General features: G+C 51.5%; 5 protein-coding genes across 5 annotated transcripts; 4 read left to right on the plus strand and 1 right to left on the minus strand.

Annotated features, from left to right (window-relative positions):
* Positions 1-1134: 1134 nt before the first annotated feature.
* On the plus strand, positions 1135-3514 carry VTN77DRAFT_8148 (uncharacterized protein; the record flags this gene model as incomplete). Its single annotated transcript, XM_069424614.1, has 3 exons — positions 1135-1549; positions 1606-1814; positions 1877-3514. 3 exons carry the CDS (start codon positions 1135-1137, stop codon positions 3512-3514), a joined length of 2262 nt encoding a protein of 753 aa, XP_069280910.1.
* Positions 3515-4687: 1173 nt separating this feature from the next.
* Positions 4688-8821, plus strand: VTN77DRAFT_8149 (uncharacterized protein; the record flags this gene model as incomplete). The annotated part of the gene is made up of 1 exon (XM_069424615.1): positions 4688-8821. The coding sequence occupies one exon, from the start codon at positions 4688-4690 to the stop codon at positions 8819-8821; it is 4134 nt and encodes a 1377-aa protein (XP_069280911.1).
* A 631-nt stretch (positions 8822-9452) lies between these two features.
* On the minus strand, positions 9453-11668 carry VTN77DRAFT_8150 (uncharacterized protein; the record flags this gene model as incomplete). The annotated part of the gene is made up of 4 exons (XM_069424617.1): positions 9453-10123; positions 10190-11259; positions 11335-11467; positions 11539-11668. The coding sequence occupies 4 exons, from the start codon at positions 11666-11668 to the stop codon at positions 9453-9455; spliced, it is 2004 nt and encodes a 667-aa protein (XP_069280912.1).
* Positions 11669-12569: 901 nt separating this feature from the next.
* VTN77DRAFT_8151 (uncharacterized protein) lies at positions 12570-13526 on the plus strand (the record flags this gene model as incomplete). Its single annotated transcript, XM_069424618.1, has 1 exon — positions 12570-13526. One exon carries the CDS (start codon positions 12570-12572, stop codon positions 13524-13526), a length of 957 nt encoding a protein of 318 aa, XP_069280913.1.
* Positions 13527-13893: 367 nt separating this feature from the next.
* VTN77DRAFT_8152 (uncharacterized protein) lies at positions 13894-15930 on the plus strand (the record flags this gene model as incomplete). The annotated part of the gene is made up of 4 exons (XM_069424619.1): positions 13894-13988; positions 14074-14243; positions 14309-14688; positions 14740-15930. The coding sequence occupies 4 exons, from the start codon at positions 13894-13896 to the stop codon at positions 15928-15930; spliced, it is 1836 nt and encodes a 611-aa protein (XP_069280914.1).
* Positions 15931-16451: the final 521 nt, after the last annotated feature.

Below are 16451 nucleotides of genomic sequence, written 5' to 3' on the forward strand. Positions count from 1 at the left end.
GTTGTGTATTATTATATATTTTCCTTTTCTTGCGTTGTCGATTCAAGGTTTCGAAGCTGTTGCACCACTTGGATAAAAGTTGCGTTGCTTTCCCAACAGAAAAAAAAAAAGGAAAGAAAAAAAAAGAAAAACAATGAGATAATAGTAAGTCAAAAGAGAATTAATTAAACTATCGATACGAAAGAGAATAAAATGATTGAGAAATTGTTAAGAGACTTGTTCCTTGTATGCAAATATGTCGTAATGTGTATTACTTGGCAATGCAGAGTACCTAGATAACCTCCAGATCTTGTCAGCTTGGGTAAAGGTGTTCCCTTCATGAGTATCCTTTGTTCTTATCACAGGCCGTGTATAAGGGTTACCTAGGTAGTAGTATCATGAGGAAGATAGATGATGATATGTAACAATGAATTGTGTTGATGCGGAGCCCTCTATCTATACTGGACTTGGCCACTTCCACATAATACTGCTGGAATATATACAGGCGCGCCTTTTTTTTTTGGAAAAGTCAGTGCAAAATGCCAGTACGGAGCAACAAGGAGAAGAGCGAAAAAATGATTTACTTCTCCGGACGGGTTTCTGTTAAAGACCCTGTATCGCCAGAAGGTTCCGTCTGGAATTATGTGGCGTTGTGCATCGAAAGTATGGTCGAGGTGGGACGAAATGGACATTCTCGGCGGGAATCGAACGCAGATTGTTCGACGGCAGTTTGATTTTGCCTTTGCGACAAGTCACGTGATCCACAGCAGAGACGAAGCCCGCTGGGCCACAGCATCCCCGCAAGCAAAGATTTCGCTCTTGCTTCCCCCTCGCCGCCAGCATCATTCACCATTCACTCTGCAAGTCTATGAACAATACGCCGACCTAACTATATGATTCGATACCTAATTTGGTATCTTATTGTTTAGGTCACGGTGAATGCTCTTTGCTGGGCCTTTGACCTTTTTTTTTCTTTTGATCAACCTGTCGCTCATTTCAATCTGATCCTGAGGTCACTGCTCAAGCATATGATTTCCACTTTTGTAAAGTCGGAGATGGTTGTGCATTCTGATTCCGACTTTTAATACCCCAGTCTCTATACTACATTAATACTCTGTTCACATTTTATTTTCTCATTATTAAATATTTATCATCATGTCCACCTCAGGCGTACGTCCGGTCCCTCCGAAGAACGGGCTTCGAGCTCCTCCGGTGGGACGTTTGGCGAGCCTGAAAAGTTCCCATCCCACGCCCATCAAACGACCCCAGGCAATAGCACGTCCACAGGCTCCCAAGCCAACGACGCATCCCAAGACAAGTACCTGTCCGAATCCCGGCTGTCCTGCTCCTAATATCGTCGAGGATGAAGGTCAAAAGGTGTGTTCCGGATGTGGTACAGTCATCAGCGAAGCCAACATTGTCTCTGAAGTCACGTTTGGTGAATCCGCGTCAGGTGCAGCCATCGTCCAGGGTACTTTTGTTGGTGCTGATCAGACTCATACACGGAGCTATGGCCCGGGGTTCCAGCGGGGAGGAGGGATGGAGAGTCGCGAGATCACCGAACAGAATGGTACGCCAAATCGCGTCGCCTCCACCACTAAGAATTGAATGCTGACAACTATCCAGGTAATCGATATATCCAGCAGCTCTCCCGTGCACTGTACATTCCAGAAAGTGCCACCAAGGCAGCCAGTCAAATCTTCAAGCTTGCGGTGGGGTTGAACTTCATCCAAGGTCGTCGTACCAAAACCGTTGCTGCAGTGTGCCTCTACATTGCCTGTCGACGCCAGGAGGGCAATACAGTCATGCTCATAGACTTTGCCGACGTATTGATGGTATGTGATCCCTTCGTTTCTTTGCTACGATGTATCTAGCCACTGTTCTAACTTTGGTGCAGATTAACGTCTTCAAACTCGGTCGTGCTTACAAGGCGCTACTAGAGGAGCTGCGTCTGGGGGGCACCGTCTTCCTTATGAATCCAATCGATCCAGAGAGCTTAATATACAGGTTTGCGAAGCAGCTGGAGTTTGGGTCCGCCACCATGCAAGTGGCTAGTGAAGCCGTTCGGATCGTGCAGCGGATGAACCGAGACTGGATGACTACGGGGAGGCGTCCTGCCGGCATCTGTGGTGCTGCCCTGATTCTTGCAGCACGAATGAACAATTTCCGTCGCACCGTCCGCGAGGTGGTCTATGTCGTTAAGGTGACAGAGATCACGATCAACCAGCGTTTAAACGAGTTTAGCTCCACCGAGAGTGGTGACCTCACTGTCGACCAGTTTCGCTCCGTACATTTGGAGAACGCTCACGACCCGCCTTCATTCACCCAAGCCAGGGAGGGAAAAACAGGGAAAGGTCGGAGGAGGAAAGCGCCAGAGACTGCGGCGGAAATAGAAGGCAATCATGACTCCACAGAGACATCTCAACCACCGGCAAAGAAGAAGCGTATCGACGCAGATGGCTTTGCCATACCTGATCCACCCATCGACCCAGCACTGTTAACCCCAAAACCATCGGCCACTCCTGTCGATAAAGCCGTTTCTGAAGAAGGGCAAAATGCCACGCCAGAGGACGGTACGAAACCAAAACGTGGCCGATCGAAGAGAACAGCACTGGCCCCTCCCAGCGCCGAGGACATTGCATCCGAAGAAGCATTAGAAAATGAAATGAACGAGTTATTGTCGAATGGCTCCAATATGGTCGAAAGCGCCATGGCCCCATCGAAGGCTCCCATACCGGTCCGGAAGCCAGTGTCTGAAAGCGCGGAGATTGACGAGTCGGAATTCGACTCTGATCCTGAAGTTGCGAATTGTCTCCTTTCGCCAGCCGAGGTAGAGATCAAGGAGCGCATCTGGGTCCATGAGAATAAGGACTACTTGCGGACCCAGCAGGCAAAGGCGCTCAAGCTCGCATTGTCACAAGCCTCCGGAGCAGGTATGGGCGCGAAGCCTCGTAAGCGACGGAAGGGGCGATTGGGTGATGTCACGTATCTCGAAGGTGAAGGTGAGGATGGAAGGAGCAGTCGGGCATCGACTCCAGCCGAGGCAACGAGGCGAATGCTTGAAAAGCGTGGGTTCAGTAGGAAGATCAATTATCGGCTCTTGGAGGCTCTGTACGGCGACGAAGGTGCGCAGGAAGCAGCGAAATCGAAGGCAGAGAGCGAAAGCAGGACCAGTCGAAGCCAGAGTATCGTCTCTCGACGTAGCGCTAGCGTTGAGCCAACACTACCCGAACCCACCACGGCAAAACCTGCCGTCCCATCCACGGCGACCGGGGCCGTAAAAGATGTCAAAGAGGCACCGCAGGAGGAAATCCTCGGTCCTGTTACCGAATCGGATGGACCCATTGGCCCCAAACCCTCGGCATTTCCCAATGAAGATGATGAAATCGAAGAGGACCTCGATGATGAGGACGACGATGATGCTGGGGATGAATACGATGAGGGGGATGATCCAGATGGCATTGAGGCGGCGTTTGCAGGGAAGTACAATTACGCCGAGGACGACTACTATGACGAAGGGAGCGATTATGATTAGAGGGGATACATTATGGACTTCACCATTTCCTGTACTAGTAGCGTTCGTACTGTACATTATTGTCGAGTCGGTGACTCTTTTTCTCGTCGTCCTCTTGTGCATCCTGCAAGACAGCGACCATCCTTACCGGATAGACTGTTGGCGTCTGAATAGATACCCGATGAATGCGATGTGTGGTTTTGAAGTGTTCCAGTGACAGTACGGAATGGAGTGCATATCAGTCATTAACCACCTTAGTCCTCAAATATGAAGGCAGTGAAAGTTACAGACAGTAAACTGAGGGTGGGGTAGTTTACTGTGTAGTCGCCACTGCAAGATCAAGTTGACTAATCATGCACGACACCGCAATTCTCCCCTGCATACTGAAGTTCTTAGCAGAAGGGAGTGCCCCCAGAGTCATGATATACTAGTCCAACATTTTAGCTGCGTGATCGTCGTGATAGGAACCTACATGTCCGATAAGATGAGAACCACGTCTTTGGCTCTTTGATGAACCAAACGGGTTGTTTCGATGATGGTGTTGTTGCACCAATCAGAGCCCGGACATCCAGATCAACCATATTTCATCACTACATCACTGGAGATCCCTGACCAACAGGTCAGTTTTTTTCGATCTCTTTCTCATTTATATTTAATTTATAATATCTTCTCGATTCTCTTCAAGGCAGAGGGCCGTAGAATCTGCGGTTTCGTTCCTTCGAGAGCGCACTGGGTGTGTTTCCAAGTCCCGCTTGCGGCATTTGTGCGTAGTTTCCTGACAGAGCAAAGAGCTGGACTCGATCTCAATCACGCACAAACAGCGCAAGCCCCTTCATTCCTTATCTTCTTTGCGGTTCTTTTACCCTCTGCCATATTTATCGCTCTTCCCTTCTTACTTGTCTTTCTTCTTCTGTTCTGTTTTGTGCTTACAACTGTGATTTTTTCCCCTGTGCATTCCTCGCGGCTTTCCTGCGGTTGAGGCTTCCGTTCTCCACATTCTCCAACCTGACTGCGGAGTATATCAAAACAATCTTTGATCATTTGAATACTTGCTGAAACTGCTCTCGAAGAACGATTTTGTGACTCAGAGGAGCATTCTTTTTGTTTCAAACTCGGCCACGCGGATTAAAAGCGGTGAACCTGCGTGATCGACGATCTGCTGCTCCAACGTGACAACCCTCCGTGACAACTATTATGGACGACGAGAAACGCCTTACTCAGTGGCCGCTGGCTTCGGCCGAAACTGATTCCAGACCAGGTGGTGTCTCCGGCGAGGGCTCCGGAGGAACCCTTACCACTGTCTTGTTGGCTAATAACATCCACTGCACATCCTGCGTCGCGTTTGTAAAAGAGGTCCTTGCTTTCCTTCCGTCTATCGAAGATGTGGACGTCTCTATCGTGACTCAGGAAGTGCGCATCCGTCATGGATCAGAGCTTGCAACGTCCGACCTAGCTGCAGCATTGATCGATGCTGCCTTCGAGGTCCACCACGCAACGACCTACAATGAAGCTGGCTCGATCGTTGCGGAGATTGATATATCGTCATGGACCTCTTACAGTAACCGACTCGTTTCCTCCTCCTTGCTTCCGACTCAAAGCTCTCCTAGACCATGGCAGGACCGTGGCCAGAGAACCGCCGCACAACGCAGGCATATTGAGAACTGTGATGCTTGTAGAAGGGAGGAGCTCGAAAAGGCGGGGATCGAAGGCGGTCAACCAGTCGATGAAATATATCGAGAGAAATGGAAATACGTGGGAAGTAAGCCCCTGTATCAGAAGCCGGTCTCTCATGATGGTGACACGGCTTCCGTCAGTGGCACAAGTGACGGGCCCCGGCCGCTCTCCAACAAAACGCGACAGTGGACATCACCGCCAAATCGCCAAACAGCACCGACTCAGACAGAACAGCCAAATCCGCTCGAAGAGTTCGATGCTCGCATTAGCATATCTGGAATGACCTGTGCAGCATGTGCCAATTCGATCACCGATTCTGTACGACAGCTAGACTTCGTTAAGACAGTGACAGTAAACCTGTTGACTAACAGCGCCACACTGACATATCGCGCTCCAAGAGAAAACATTGACAAAGTCATCAAAGAGATTGAAGATACTGGCTTCGAAGCCTCAATCGATGATGTCACTGTCAAATGCCAGCCACGTTCAGAGGACTTTGAAGCACGCATCAGCATTAGCGGCATGACTTGCGCATCCTGCGTGAATTCTGTTTCCTCTCAAGTCAAACAGCTCGATTGTGTGAAAGATGTCTCCGTGAGTCTATTAACGAACAGCGCGACAGTTATCTACTCTGGCGCCCAGTCCGAAGTTGAGCGGATCAGAAATGAGATCGAGGACATCGGTTTTGAGGCCTCAATTGAAGAGGTCCGCCCGTTATCGAACCGTCGTGCAGAACCACCGATTCCCGCAGGTTATACGACGAGCATCAGCATTCGTGGCATGACGTGCGGGTCCTGTGTGGGTACAGTCACGCGAGGTCTGCAGGAGCTCCCCTTTTTGAAGAGTGTTTCTGTAGATCTGTTATCCAATAGTGGAAAGGTGGAATTCGAGGGCAAAGAAAACCTAGACAAGATCATCGGGAAGGTCGAGGATCTAGGTTACGATGCTACCGTCATTGAATGCGTGCCTCTGGCGACCGAAAACCCTAATGGTTCTGTTGCTCCTACGACTAGAACGATCATGATTCGTGTGGATGGGATGTTTTGTCAACACTGCCCGGAGAAGATCCTTAAATCCTTGAATACTCTCTCCGATACTTCCTTCGAAATTGAGCAAAGCCCGTCTATGAAGAATCCAATTCTGAAGATCACATACACGCCACATCAGCCATCATTGACTGTGCGAAAAATTATCTCAACTATCAATTCTGCGCATCCTGCCTTCAAAGCAAGCATCTACCATCCTCCGAGCATCGAGGATCGTTCCCGTGCGATGCAGTTGCATGAGAGGCGTCGATTACTATCTCGACTACTCTTCGTACTTGTTGTGGCCATTCCCACCTTTGTCATTGGTATTGTCTTCATGTCGCTAGTGTCGCCAGACAACAGAATTCGGATCTTCCTGGAGCAGCCGATTTGGACCGGAATGGTATCTCGGATGGAATGGGCCCTTTTCATTATGACAACCCCGGTAATGTTTTATGGAGCTGATGTCTTTCATCTTCGTGCTATGAAGGAAATTCGAGCTCTCTGGCGGCCAGGAAGTAAGGTGCCGATCTTGCGACGGTTTTATCGATTCGGCAGCATGAATCTCCTCATTTCTGCAGGGACAATGGTTGCCTACGTCTCTTCACTGGCTGTCCTCATTGTTGGTGCTACCGCAAATACTCCGTCTAGCGCCGGCATGTCCACCTACTTTGATTCCGTTGTCTTCCTCACCCTCTTCATTCTCGCAGGCCGTTCGTTGGAAGCGTACAGCAAAGCAAAGACAGGAGATGCTGTCACGGCCTTGGGAAAGCTCCGACCAACAGAAGCACTATTAGTCACCAACGCTACCAGCGACGGAAGTCAATCAGAAACTGAAAGCTCTGAGCGGAGTGGTAAGATTCAGCGTATCGATGTCGACCTTCTGGAAATTGGTGATACGGTCAACGTGCCTCACGGGGCTTCCCCACCAGCAGATGGTATCGTTACGGGGAGTGGGCTGTATCAGTTTGACGAGAGTTCCTTGACGGGAGAGTCCAGACCTGTGACGAAGGCAGAAGGTGATCGAGTCTATTCAGGTTCCGTCAATGTCGGTCAGCCGGTGTCGATCGTGGTGACGGGGCTTGGGGGTACCTCGATGCTCGACCAGATTGTCGGAGTCGTGCGGGAAGGCCAGAGTAAACGCGCCCCGTTGGAAAGAATCGCAGATCTCATCATCGCGTATTTTGTCCCAGTGATCACTCTCATCGCGATCCTTACCTTTGTCATTTGGTTTGCGCTTGGCCAATCGGGAATTCTACCTGCTGGGTATCTTGACAATCCACTTGGAGGATGGGCATTTTGGAGCTTACAATTTGCGATTGCGGTTTTCGTTGTGGCTTGTCCGTGCGGTCTGGCACTGGCTGCCCCAACGGCGCTTTTCGTGGGCGTAGGATTGGCGGCAAAGCGAGGTATCCTCGTCAGAGGCGGCGGTGAAGCTTTCCAGGAAGCAACTCGTCTGGATACGATCGTTTTCGACAAGACCGGCACTTTGACCGAAGGTGGTAGCCTTACGGTTTCCGATCATGAAGTGCTCACAAATAATTCTGAACAGGAGCAAGTTGCCTGGACTCTCGCTCATGAACTCGAACAGAGAAGCAATCATCCGATAGCCAGAGCGATCTCTGACTTTTGCAGTACCAAAACGTCGTTATCGGTGTCCTCGTCCGATATCACTGAGATACCTGGCCAAGGAATGAAGGGAACGTTTACTCTTTCAGTTGAAGGCTACGGTGAAGTCACGTATGAAGCGGCTATTGGCAATGAGCGCCTTGTACGGTCTCTTTGCTCACCTGGCTTGGAATCATACTTCTTCTCCAATCTACTCTCTAGATACCAGTCTTCTGGGAAATCTACCGCGATCCTAGCGTTGCGCAAGTTGTCGGGGACTGAGTATGAGAAGTCTCAGTTCAGTCCGGCCATCATATTCGCAACCTCGGATCCAATCCGTGCGGCAGCAGTGGAAGTGGTCTCACAGCTTCAGAAACGACACATCGGCGTTTTTATGTGCACTGGCGATAATGAAACCACCGCTCACGCTGTTGCAGCAACCCTGGGCATTCCTCGGTCAAACGTGATGGCCAATGTCTTGCCAACTCAGAAGGCAGAATTTATTCGCAAAATTCAAGAAGGCGCAGCGACTTCGGAAGTCAATGAAGGCGGAAAGGGGAAAAAGACGAAGCGGCCGATTGTCGCCTTTGTCGGTGATGGCACCAATGACTCACCAGCCCTTGCAGCGGCTGACGTGAGTATCGCCATGGCATCGGGATCTGACGTGGCGATCAATTCCGCGAGCTTTATCCTGCTGAATTCGAACTTGAGCACCATCCTGGAACTTGTTCTTCTCAGCCGGCGGGTCTTTGCCCGTATCAAGATGAACTTTTGCTGGGCCGCTGTGTACAATCTCTGTCTGGTGCCCATCGCTGCCGGTGTGCTGTACCCAATCGGCACAGGGACAAAACAGGAGGTAGTAGGGAGCGGTATGGTGACGGTCGAAAGCCACTGGCGGTTGAGCCCGGTGTGGGCAGCGCTCGCAATGGCGCTCAGCAGTGTGTCGGTTGTGTCGAGCAGCCTGGCCTTGCGGATTGAGGGAAAGGCCATTCGGACGTTCTTCAAGAGAGAGAATCGATGATTATGACACCAGTTCAAGCCCTTTTTGCTTTTGCTGGAATTACTTATGATTATGTATGCGTGATACCCACGAATTGTTCCACGGAACCTAACTAGGACATACATGGGAAAGAATCTCCTTGGTATGATAGATAATATTAGCTGTTGCAATTCTACTCGAAGAACATGTAGTTTAACTACCTATGTACATGTAATGTACATACATACGTATGTACAGTATATGTCATAGCATTCCAACAATCAAGAAGCTCGTTCAATGTCTTGTTAACTTCTTTGGATATGATATATCTGTTTGTCCTTCTCATAATCTTTCCTGGAACTCCACAGGGTCTGGCAGATAGATTGAGAATTTTGCTGTCATCTATAAATACAACCTAATTTACCTACTATTGTATATTGTGTATATAGATATAGATTCGTCCACTCCACTCATGACTCTTGCATTGATGATATAATAATATAATATATAAGATATATAATTTGGGTAAAATTTACAGGTAAAAAAAAATACATGTACATACATGATGATGGCTTTCCATTGCTCTGGAATAAAAAGAAAAAAGTTCGGTATATAAAGGGGAATGAAAGGTTAAGGGAGGGGGGAAGGGTCCAGGGACCCCCCCATACTTCAATTACTGTCCCAAATATTCGAAACCCGCCATACTCGGATCCATCAGGTGCTCGTCCAACCCGAAGCCGTACGTCCCGACCATGTCGTAGATCAGATCTGGGGGAGGAAAGCCCTGGGCCATGGCGTTCGCTCCGCCGGGCACGCTGCGCCGGCTGCCGGGCTCGACGCCATTGCCATTTCCACCCCCGCCGCCGGCAGCATTGCTGTTGTTCTGGTACCATCCTTCCCACGCGTTGAAGCGCTCGAGCATCTTGCCCAGTCCGCGGGCTATGTGCCGCGTGAGATGGCGCTCGCCCGCGCTGACGCAGTTGAGCAGCTCGATGACGCGCTCCACCGTGTGCCGCACCTGGCGGCCGTCGATGTTCAGGTACGCTGAGTTCCAGTTCACGGCTACCTTGAGCAGGAAGACCGCCGAGAAGGTGACCATGGTGTGCGTGAAGATGGGCACGCCGACGATCGCGTCCCGGATGTCGGGCTCCTCGAGGACCATGTTCAGACATGCCATGGCGGCTGAGATGGCTGTGTTGGCGCACTCTTTGCGGTCCATGGAGAAGACTGGAGTGTTGGTCGGGGACAGCGCACGAAGGGCCAGCGAGTTGAGCTGGAATTTGGCGAAGTGATAGTGGAGGACGACCCCTTTGGAAGGATAGGTGCGGACATACGGGCTGTCGGCTGTAAGACAGAAAGAGATGGCCTGTCAGAAAATATATCTGAGGACACTAGAGTTAGAGTACATACCTGATCGCGGCTGCCACAGCAAACGCCACTGGTCCACGGCCACATTGTAAACCCTCAGCTGGCCAAAGTCTTCCTCCGTCAATGCCTGTTCCGTGTCGGATCCAAAAGTGCGGTATGCTTCGGTGAGGATCACAAACAGCGCCACCTGTGCCATGAGACGAATGTCTCCTGGTACCACGAAGCGAGACTGCAGAAAGACTTCGTAGTTCTTGATCGCAGCGTCCTCGTGGATTACGGGTGGTCGGCCATAGGCGATGCTGAAATGGTGGTCACACACGTACAGCAAATACCAGAGCTGCGCCCGCTCGTACTGATCGGCGTGTCCCCGCGTCATCTTGTGAAAGCTCTGGTGCAGTCCCATCTCCGTGGCAATGCGGACAGCATGTCCGGACAGCTTCCAGCTCAGATCCGAGAGCCAAAATGCGCCCACGCAGAGACCCCGGATATCGTCCAGAGTGTGAGACCGCGTCAAGGCCATGCTCGACACCAGGGAGACATATTCATTATAGCACGTATTCAGCGTGTCGGTGCGATTGGGGATGTGCAACGCAGCCACCGTCAACACCGCCGCCGAGAGGAGCGACGAATTTCGCCGGACAGATGTCAAGTCCCTGTGGGGGACCACGATGCCTCCCCACAGCAACTGGTTCATCGTCCGACTGAAGTACGCAAACAACTCCTCGGCCTCGTGTAGCGAGACGTAGCCTCGGGAGATGAAGTCCTCCTCCAGCAGGGTGGACTTGGGCTTTTCGACCGGGTTGTTCCGCAGATTGCGTAGCTTGGTCACCTCGTAGAGGCTGCGCATCGGCGCGGAGACCAGCTCCGGGTCTTCGATATTGGGCTCCTGGGAGTTCTCCCGCGTCATGACCATGGCCGTAGCAGGCCCGTTGCTGCTTTGCGCCATATGCGACTCGTCATGAGAAGGTCGGTGGGCATGGGATGCCACTGGGCTCGGACCACTGTTAGTTTCAGAGGGAAAGGTGGAAAGGTCCGGCAGTCCATTGTGACGGAGGAGATGCGACACGGCGGCCTGCAATTGCTGAATTGTGGCCGCTGCCTGGGATTTCCATCTGATTGATGTTGTCAGCTTCGATGTTGTCTCGATGTTGTCATCTCGCGCTATCTCAATGACAGATCTCACTCACGCTAAGTCATCGTCAACGAACTTCTGCGAAAAGTCGTTGACAATACATTTGATCCCGCTGCGTATGCATTTGGTGCAGCTTGTCTCGCCGGGTTTGACTTCGCATTTGATCTTGTGCCTCTTGCATTCTGCACCTGGAGTCCAGGCATTGCGTCAGTCAGGTGATCGATGGAGCTTCCTCCCTTTCTGTAGGGAATGAACGTACATGCGCGTGCCTTGGAGATTTTGGGAGCAGTAATTTTGCCCTCCACACTGGGGGTATCGTCCTCTTTTCGGGGACCGTCCAGGCCAGCTTCCACCGCCGAACGCTTCATCGGAGTTACGGTCGAGGCCATGTCCGTTGGTGATGCAGCCCGCATTGCAATGCGGGAGAAGCCTCGGTGATGCCCCGCAGGTCTGTCTCGCTTGGATGCAGGAAGAATACGATAGCGCACAAAAAGCTGAGTACAGGACTAATTGCCAGGTCTTGCTCCGAGTTCTGCTCTGACTCTTTCCCGCGCCTGAACACAAGACTTTTAGACTGTCTGCACAGATCGTCTCGCATTGGCGTGTGGAGAACACGACCAGAAAGGCAAGTGAGCTGGCTGAATTGCCGACCCGAATCCGGGGTGTGGTGTACGATGACTAAGCGCGTTGTACAGTACAACCTGTTCTCTAGACAAGCCTATCTCAGAAGAACAATAATAATAATAATACCGGCGGATAAGAATACTTCGGACAATGGATTCGTTCAATTGGGGGCATCTGGATTCTGCTGCACGGAAAAGCATTACTACATGTCGGGTCTCATTCTGCCACTATTGCGGGGTAAGCATTCTACGAATTCGATTTACTGTTGATATTTATCCACACTGCGCATGGATGCGATTGTCTATTCATGCCAGAAAAGGATAAAGGCACGCAGACCTAACTACAACAACAGCAGTCTGTCTAGTCAAAATCTCCTTTTGTTCCGTGATCAGCGAGGAGCTCTTATCTACCTAGGTATCTCTTGCAAGTGGAGCATGGAGTGCCCGCCGGAGCAACTCCGACTGTCTGACGGCATCGCTCTCCGATGTCGACTTGGCTCGCTTCTTGTACACAAGACTCGCAGGAACAAGTCCGATATAATCTCGACTTATAAGAGATGCATATCTGAGTGGAGGTTGCTCCCTGGTCGTCTGCTATCTGCCTATTCATCACCCGCCGGTCCAACATTTTCATTGCGATTGTCATCTTTCTACCGGCGGAGACGACATGAAGATTCTCATCACAGGCGCAGCTGGCTTCATCGGCCAACTGCTGGCCAGGGAATTGTTGAATGACGATTCTTACCAGGTCGTCCTCACCGACATCAATGACCCGCCCATCCCCAAAGGCGTCAAATACCCGCAGAACGCAACGACGATCCAGGCGGATCTCGTCGAAGGAGGGGCCGACGCCGTGGTGGACCCATCGCTCGACGCTGTGTACGCTTTCCACGGGATCATGTCGTCGGGGTCAGAAGCCAACTTCGAGCTGGGAATGCGCGTCAACGTGGATGCCACTCGCAACTTGCTGGACGCCCTCCGCAAGACCTGCCCGGGTGTCCGCGTCATCTACTCCTCCAGCCAGGCGGTTTACGGACAGCCGCTGCCCGAGGTTGTCGATGACAACGTGATCCCGACTCCAGAGTCCTCCTACGGGGCAGAAAAGCTCATGTGCGAGGCCATGATCAATGACTACACCCGACGAGGTTTCATCACGGGGTTCACCCTGCGATTCCCCACAATCTCTGTCCGTCCGGGGAAACCCACTGCGGCGGCGTCTTCCTTCCTGTCAGGCATGATCCGCGAGCCCCTCAACGGCCAGGAGGCGATCATCCCGCTGGAGGATCGGTCGTTTAAGTCGTGGCTGTGCTCGCCGCGGACTCTCGTGCACAACCTGATCTTCACTCTGACGTTACCGGCGGACTCGCTGCCCCCACACATCCGCCAGATCAACGTGCCCGGAATCTGCGTGACAATTCAGGAGATGATGGATGCGCTGGCGAAGGTGGGCGGCAAGGACAAACTGGCTCTGCTGAAGGAGCAGGAGGATCCCGCGATCAAGAAGATCGTCCTCTCCTGGCCCACCAGGTTCGATAACAGCCAGGCTATCAAGCTGGGTTTCAAGCGCGACACGTCATTCGAGCAAGCGGTGATTGACTATAAGGAGAGTTTGGAGCAGCAATGAAAAGGCAACATAAGGCTGAGAGTCCATCCCTGTTGTAGGGGTGAATTGTACATATTTGCTCGTCATGATCATTATAGAATTCTATAGAATTCATAGATTGGCCTGTCCAAGGCGACAGTGATGCAAATAATCTGCCTGGGCTGACTGAACAATTACATATCATCACGTGACAACCCGACCTAGCGTGTCGGAAACGCGTCCGTGATAAGTCTCGCGCTGCTGTACGGAGTAATGATCAGCAAGCAAGCAGCTCATGTATTCACGGCAACAGAGATGTGATGCGGTAAAGAAATTTCGAACTTTTTCATGAGTCTTGCTCCCCGAATTTTGACACCAGAAATACCGAGAGGCTGCGACAGCCACATTCATGGCAGATAATACCTGCGCGAACCCTCTCTTACTGGGCTGGATCAAAGAATGGCTCGACCAGGCCCGGGAACGGAACTCGAAGGGGTACACAGTGTATGTCTATGTACCTAGATTATTTGGAACAAACAATATGCGCTATCCGGAAGTTTCTGACTGATGACTGGTTGATTTTGTTCAGTTACAAAAAAGCCTACGAGTCGATGAAGGCTTGTCCGCTGGTCTTTCAGCACCCGTCCGAGGCTCAACAGCTGAATGGGCTGGGTCCAAAGCTATGTGATCGCCTCACGGAGAAACTGAAGGCGTACTGCGAAGAGAATGGCCTTCCGATGCCGGAAGCGCCGAGCAAAGGTGCATTTTATTTTCTGTTGTTGTCTTTCATTCAAGGACGTTCTGCTGATCTGTGGAGGTGACAGGCCAGAAGCGACCCTCCGGGGACAATTTACCGGACCAAGAGCAACCAGTGAAAAAACCTAGGAAGGCCAAGCCATACGTTCCGGCACTGCGGTCTGGTGCCTACGCCTTGCTGCTCGGGTTGGCAACCCTGGACGAGAACTCGTCGCAAGGTCTGACCAAGGCCCAGCTGATTGAAGTAGCGCAACCACACTGCGACTCGTCGTTTACTGCTCCCAGTGACCCAACCAAATTCTATACTGCCTGGAATTCAATGAAGACCCTTATCCAGAAAGATCTTGTCTATGAACATGGCCGGCCTGTGAGGAAGTATGCGCTCACCGAGGAAGGCTGGGAGGTTGCAAAGAGGATCAAAAACACGGCTTTAGGTGCAAACCAAGCGGTATGCGAGATGATTCTCCATCCTTTTTCCGAGCAATGCTGATCTCGATAGGCCAACTCAAGAGATATAACGTCCTTCATGTCTAACCCAGTCACACGAGTCGAAAATTCATCGCGTCGAGTGAATGATGTCGATGATTTCGAGCTAGACGACTCAGACGAGTCAGGGCCAAGAGCCTCGTCAGTTAAGGAGGACGGGCGCCATGCCGCTGGTCGGCTTGATTCGCAAAGAGCGTCGTCCGCAAATCCAACTCCCAAAGACCCAATCGTGCTGCCTCCAGGCAGTTTCACCGTAGAGCTGGTCCTGGACTCCCGTGAAGTCCGCACCCAGAAGGACCGCGACTACATCGCCAACGAGCTCACGAAGAAAGGCGTCACGCCTCAAGTGCGCGCCCTCGAGCTCGGGGACGCGATGTGGGTCGCGAAATGCAAGGATCCGAACTTCCTGGCCCGACACGGCGAGGAAGGCGACGAGGTGATGCTCGACTGGATCGTCGAGCGCAAACGGCTGGACGACCTGATCGGCTCGATCAAGGACGGGCGTTTCCACGAGCAGAAATTCCGCCTGCGTCGCTCCGGCATCAAGAACGTCATCTACCTCATCGAGGAATTCTCCGTCACGCACGATGCGTCCAGCGCGAGCGCGCTGAAGTATCAGGAGATGGTCGCGTCGGCCATCGCCTCGACGCAGGTCGTCAACGGGTACTTTGTCAAGAAGACGCGCAACCTGGACGACACTATCCGGTACCTGGCGCGGATGACCTTTCTCCTGCGGAAGATGTACGAACAGGAACCTTCCAGCAGCAGCAGCAGCAGCAGCAGCAGTCGCAGCAACTCCGTCGCCCTCATCACCAGTTCCCACCTCTCCTCGACCCAGTCCTACCTAACTACGTTGAACAACCTCCGCGCCGCCGATGCTTCATCCACGACGACCTACGGCGTCAGCTTCACGACCTTCTCCGCGCTGACGTCCAAATCCGACGTGCTCACCCTGCGCGACGTCTTCCTGAAGATGCTCATGTGCACTCGGGGGATCACAGGCGAGAAGGCGCTCGAGATCCAGCGCCGGTGGCCCACCCCGAGACAGTTCATCGAGGCGTTCGAAGCTGTTGGCCGTCAGGGTCAGGGCCAACAAGCCAAGGAGCGGATGGTCTCCGATAGGATGGCGTCCCTGGTCGGAAGGAAGAAAGTGGCTGGGGCACTCAGTAAAAGACTTGCTGAAGTCTGGGGGGAAGCAGGATAGTAGAAAGATACTTAGTAAATAAATAATGACTAAATAAACCTTCTAAATAATTTTCATGATGATATGATAATAATGCATTGCACTACACTACACTACATGACCCGTGATCAGTCAGACTAGTCCTAGTCCCTGATAAAAGCTGTGATTAATCCTCATGACCTCTTGTTATTCTACTTCTTTGTATCTACTCTATCGATGTATACCTTGAAAGTCCAAAAAATCCAACGGATATCCATCGATCCATCGAATATAACGTTGTAGTAATTTAGTTGCTGCTACAGATAGGAGTTTACGCCAAGACGACCTAAGCCTCGGCCTAGGACTACATACATAGGTGCCCTCAAGCACGCTGCACCAATGATCAAGCCAGACACGGCGACTGGGAAAGGAAGCGGAGGGAGGCTTTCTGTCTCTCTCGAGTTGAATTGAATAAAAGTCAACAAACATAAGATGACCAACCGTGTCTATCTATCCAAGTAAAAAGCCTGTTCCCTAAGGAATTACATACAACCGTCTCAGTC

The sequence above is a fragment of the Rasamsonia byssochlamydoides genome, assembly GCF_041956645.1.
Source record: "Rasamsonia byssochlamydoides strain NRRL 3658 unplaced genomic scaffold VTN77scaffold_7, whole genome shotgun sequence".
Classification (NCBI taxonomy): domain Eukaryota; kingdom Fungi; phylum Ascomycota; class Eurotiomycetes; order Eurotiales; family Trichocomaceae; genus Rasamsonia; species Rasamsonia byssochlamydoides.